At 44.5% G+C, this 5,225-nt stretch overlaps 1 protein-coding gene across 1 annotated transcript in view; it reads left to right on the forward strand.

The window, feature by feature from the left end:
- The first annotated feature begins 3,078 nt into the window (after positions 1-3,078).
- SALL2 (spalt-like transcription factor 2) overlaps positions 3,079-5,225 on the forward strand; it is a 31,094-nt gene continuing 28,947 nt past the window's right edge. Inside the window, exon 1 of the mRNA XM_005856526.2 lies at positions 3,079-3,325. Coding sequence (XP_005856588.1) covers positions 3,253-3,325 — 73 coding nt within the window. The 5' untranslated portion in view covers positions 3,079-3,252. The remainder of the gene's footprint in view (positions 3,326-5,225) is intronic.

Below are 5,225 nucleotides of genomic sequence, written 5' to 3' on the forward strand. Positions count from 1 at the left end.
TCACCTTCTTAAGAATGAAAGTGCTTCATTTACAAGGTCGAAAGACCATGGAACATTTTCCAAAAATTAAATCACCAGTTGAAACAAGTAGAGTGTTGCTTTAATATTCTCTTCTACTATTAAGTTTCTCTCTCTGTCTCTCTCTGTGTCTCTCTCTTTGTGTGTGTGTCTCTCTCTGTCTACCTCCCTTCCTTTCTTCCTCCCTCTACCTCTTTCATTCTCTCCTCTTTCTCTCCCTCCCTTCTTTTCTCCCTCACCCTCCCTCTCTCCTTCCCCTCCCCTCTCCACTTCACCACACACAGAAACCCCTTTTCAAAGGGGCTTTTTTCCAACTCAGTGAAGTAAAGTCTTTGCCCCTTTGTGGGGAAGGCTCATTAACATTCCCACAGCAGCATCTCTTCAAGGATTTTACTTTTGTAACTCTGTGGAGAGGTCAAAAGGCCACAGTGGAAAGAGGTAAAAGGAAAAAAATGGTAAATGGGGGAGGGCAGAAGAAAGGAGAGGAAGGGAGAGAGCCCTTCCTTTCACAATAAGGCCAGCAAAGAGGATGGAAAAAAAATAAGAAAAGACAAGTCAGACCAGACCCAGGAAAGGGACCAATATTGAACTATCAAATCTACCCTTGGAGATTTCATAGACTCCTGACAAAAACAAAAAGCGATATTTCTTCTCTCCCTTCTATTTCTCAAAAGGGAAGTAAATGATGGGAAAAGTGGGATGAGAGAGTGACAGTTAATTCCACTGAGAAATTAGAAGCTTGCCTGGCCTCAGTGTTCCCATTTTTCCTACAATTACAGCCTTGTGATAACTGCACCTGCTTACCACAGGGGAGTTAGCTGGATGAAAACGACAATGTCGGCAAGAGTTCCAAGGGTGGAATGTGAGGGAGGCACCCAGGGTCCTGACCCCAAAGGACTGGGAAAATAATGGAGATTCAGTGAACTCCAAAGCAAAGATCAGAGTGCTTCCCAAATCGCTTCATATGTGGGTACCTGCTCCATTTATCACCAGCAATGCTCCTACCATCTGTTGTCTCTCTGTCTCCCTTTTTTGTATTGCCAGACTAGCCTGGACTTGTGTAAGGAAAGAAATGAAAGAAACCTCAAGTTTGCACCCAACACTGTGAGTGAGCTATGCTGTGCTTTTCTCTGAAGATGTAGCCATCACAGATTTACATCATTAAACTTCAAAGAGAAAAGTAATTCCCACTTTGCTAAGTGATCGTGGTGTTTCAGATGCTCCTCATCTCAGCCAGAAGAGCAAAGGGTAAATAAGGTCGAAAGAAAAAGACCTAGACATTGTAGCTAGAACGTAGGGCATATCTGGACATGCTATGCCCAGTAGCACAGTATTACTCACATTCAGGTAGGAATAGCATGGCCACAAGTTAAAGAACAAAAAAAAAAAACAACAAAAAAATCACCTTTAAGTGTACCAGCTGAGCAGAAGAGACCTGGTTAGTGACCAAGTGACGTATTTTAGAGATGGAGGATGTTCTTAAAGGTCAAACTTCATATCCAAAAGGACATTCTTCCCATAGAATCCTTGACAATTGTTTTCAGCCTCTGTGAGAACGTATTATTATTATTTTTAAATATGGAACGCTTCATGAATTTTCACATCATCCTTGCACAGGGGCCATGCTAATCTTCTCTGTATCGTTCCAGTTTTAGTATATGTGCTGCTGAAGTGAGCACTGTGAGAACTGATTTCAGGGAGCTCACAAATTCACTGGATAATCTGTGACACTGTTAGAAAGTTCCTTCTATATTGAGCTCAAAGTACCCCCTCGTTGCTTCCATCCATCTACATCATCTTCTCAGAGGGAGCCTCCCCTCAACCCTAGAAGCTGGACAAGGAACGGGAGAGACAGAAAAGCTACTGATCCTGGTTGTTATTTTAAATGAGATTCCTTAAAATTGATCACTTTTTAAAAAATATATTCCATTGATTTTTTTTATTTTTATTTTTTTTTAATATATATTTTTATTGCTTAAAAGAGAGGAAGGGAGAGAGATAGAGAGTTGGAAACATCGATGAGAGAGAAGGGAGAGGGATAGAGAGATGAGAGAGGAATATCATCAATTGGCTGCCTCCTGCACTCCCCTCCCCCGCACAGGGGATCAAGCCCGGAACCCAGGCATGTGCCCTGACTGCCCTGACCGGGGATTGAACCAGTGGCCTCTTGGTTCCTGGCTCGATGCTTAACTGCTGAACTCCACGGCTGGGCATCAAACCCTTTTGTTTTCATGCCAAGAGTCTGTTGACATAGCGTACCTTTAACAGTATTACTGGGGTGGGGGAGCGGTGAATGCTAGCCTGACTGTCAGGTGCACCTGGCTTCCAGGCCCATGTCTGCTACATCATAGCTGTGCAATCTTGGATAGGTTACTTAACCTCACTGAGCCTTTTGGTTCATCTATAAATAGGATCATTATAAATGGGAGTGGTAAAACATGCCATGCTAATGTCTGAGTTGTAATATTTTAAAAAAATGGCATGTACATGAGAATATTCTATAAATTATAAAGAGCTCTACATACATGAAGTTTTTATACTGACTGTTCATCTTTACTCTGTCTTTTTTTTTTTTTTGCCAAGTTTTTATACACTCATTTTCAACTAGAGATAGCTGACTTCTTGGCCTTATTATAAGAATATACCAGAAAGTTCTTATTGCAAACTATAGCCCAGAAGCAGTCACATCATCAAACAAGGTGGTATAGAATCATGAAAGGATCAAAAGCACTGTGAATGTCTTAGAAGAAGAGTTAGAAAAACAAGTGGTGGGTATTTTATGAACAGACAGCATGGGGAGAGGCCCAGGGCCCCAGCAGGGAGGAGAGGGTTAAATCCTTTCCTCTGCAGTACAAAAGAAAAGAGTGTGCGGAAAGATTAGGATTTTTGCTTTTACAATGGGAGCTGCAGAAGCGTAGGGAAGAAGCTGAAGGGGAAAAAAAAGGGGGCGTCTCCCCTTTAAAGACTTGCAGAGATTGAGAGAGAAAGAGAGAGAGAGTCAGGGACAGAGAATCAGAGAGAGAAAGAGAGAGAGAGTCAGGGACAGTGAATCAGAGAGAGAGAGAGAGAGAGTTTGTCTATCTCTGGGAAGAGAGAACATCTCTGCTTCACAGTGATTTGACTGAGGGAGAGGCATCAGTTGGCTTCAGACCCAAGGGAGAGACCAGACCAGGTCACCCTGGTTAAGACTAAGTGAGCGTCACCCCTCCTTCTCCCACCTCTCTCTACCCGGGAATGTCTAGGCGAAAGCAGCGGAAACCCCAACAGTTAATCTCGGACTGCGAAGGTCCCAGCGCGTCTGACAACGGTGGGTGCCTGGGGAGGGAGGAGGGGGGAGCTCTGAGTGCAAGCCTGTGTGGGTCAGGCCAGGGCAAGGGGAGGGCCCCCGGGCCATGGGCTAAACCAGGGGGAGGACATAGTCACAGGGGGAGAGGACTGGAGGGGGCAAGAGGGGGGACTGAAGGAGTTGAGATACAGGGACTAAGGAGATGACCTGTGGTGCGGAGAAGCCCCACTTAGCTGTTCTCAGGAATGATTCTGTTTGTGTTTTCCTTGTTGTTTTTCTCTGGATGAAATGGAGTTTTCAAACTGGCTCTGTCTCCCCACCCAAGAGTTTTCTCCCCAGGTCCCCCTTTGCTCACTGGTCTTTGTGCCGTTGCTAAGTAACATCCTCAGACCTGAAGACTGTCTCTTAGGGGTGGGATTTTCCCCCCCTTTTCTTTCTGGAGAGTTGGGTTGCAAGAGAACGAATTGGATAAATGCGGAGATTCCCCTGAGGGAGAAGAGAAAAAAGTTTCTCATTGTTGGGCTGAGCAGAGAGCGGATCAGAGCTCCCAGAGGGAGATAGCTAATGTCGGTCAGATGAAGCCTGGTTTGGGATGTGTATCCGTGTCACCTGGGATAGAGGCTGGAGGGGAGGTCTGGATGAGGTGCTTAGGTTTGGGCTTCAAGGTAGGCCAAGCTAAGAAAAAAAAAGCATGCGTTAATATACTTGTTAATACATGCATATCACTTTGTAAGGATATTACCATCTGTTTTTTAAGTAATAGAGTTTCTTTATAGGGGTTGTGGTAGATTTCATATATTCTTATAGCATTCCAGGGAGAGGCAGACAATAGAGCAATAAGGTACTGAGAAGTGATATTGTCCAAAGTCTCAGAAACAGAGGCATAGTCAGGATGAAAACCCAGGTTTCCTGAGGCTCAGGGCTGGTGGTGCTCACTCCACTAAATCAGGGTTTCCAAGCTTGCTTGATGGGTAGATCTGGGCTAGAGTCCGGGAATCTATATCTTTGCAAATGTCCGGGTAATTCTTAGGATCAAGCAAGTGTTGGACATACTGGTCAGTGGTATGGCTATATGTGTTCTCACTGTGACAGTCATGACTCGGGGATAAATTATTTGTTTAGCAAATAGTTAATTCACCCAACAATGTAGTGTAGGATTAGGCACAAGGGTTCTGAAGCCAGACTCTTAGGATTCAAATCCTGGCTCCACTACTTGGTTAGCAGAGCAACCTTAGTTGTTTACTTTACCTCCCTATCCCTCAGTTTCCTCATCAGTAAAATAGGGATGAATATACGAGCTACCTCATTAGGTTATTGGGAGAATCAAAATGAGTTAATATATGTATGCACAGCACTTGGAAAAATTACTAGCATAAATAAGTACTTAATGCACGCGAGTATTGTTATTATCATTATACGTTAGGACAGTGGCAATTCCCAAAGTGCTGAAATATGACCAACACTCAGGAATCCCTTGGCAGATTTCAACATTTCTTTATGAGAGGGGTGCCATGAAAAGCTCTTGAGGAACCTTCACACAATCTAGGAGAATGTGTTTGAAGTGACCAAAACTAACCCATGCATTTTGTTTTTCACCTGTTGTAAAAACACGACTGGAGGTCAGTCACATCGGTGCTCCATGTGTGATGGCTCAACCTTAACAGACGTACTGTGTTGCGGGTAGAACACCTCCTCCTCAGAGTCACTGCTTTGCTGGGATCCCACTGTGCCCATATTTAGAGGCTCATGGTGGTGACATCTGTTCCCTCCTGGGACACATTAGCCCTTCTTAATGCCTCTGCAGGCCGGATGTTTCCTCCTCCTGCACTACAGGAAACTTCCCTCAGACCCTCAGAGTTGCCTCACAGTCCCGCTCCCCTGCTGGCTTGATGTTGGAACAGTGCTTAATCTCCCCCAGCCC

The sequence above is a fragment of the Myotis brandtii genome, unplaced genomic scaffold (genome assembly GCF_000412655.1).
Source record: "Myotis brandtii unplaced genomic scaffold, ASM41265v1 scaffold1031, whole genome shotgun sequence".
NCBI lineage: Eukaryota > Metazoa > Chordata > Mammalia > Chiroptera > Vespertilionidae > Myotis > Myotis brandtii.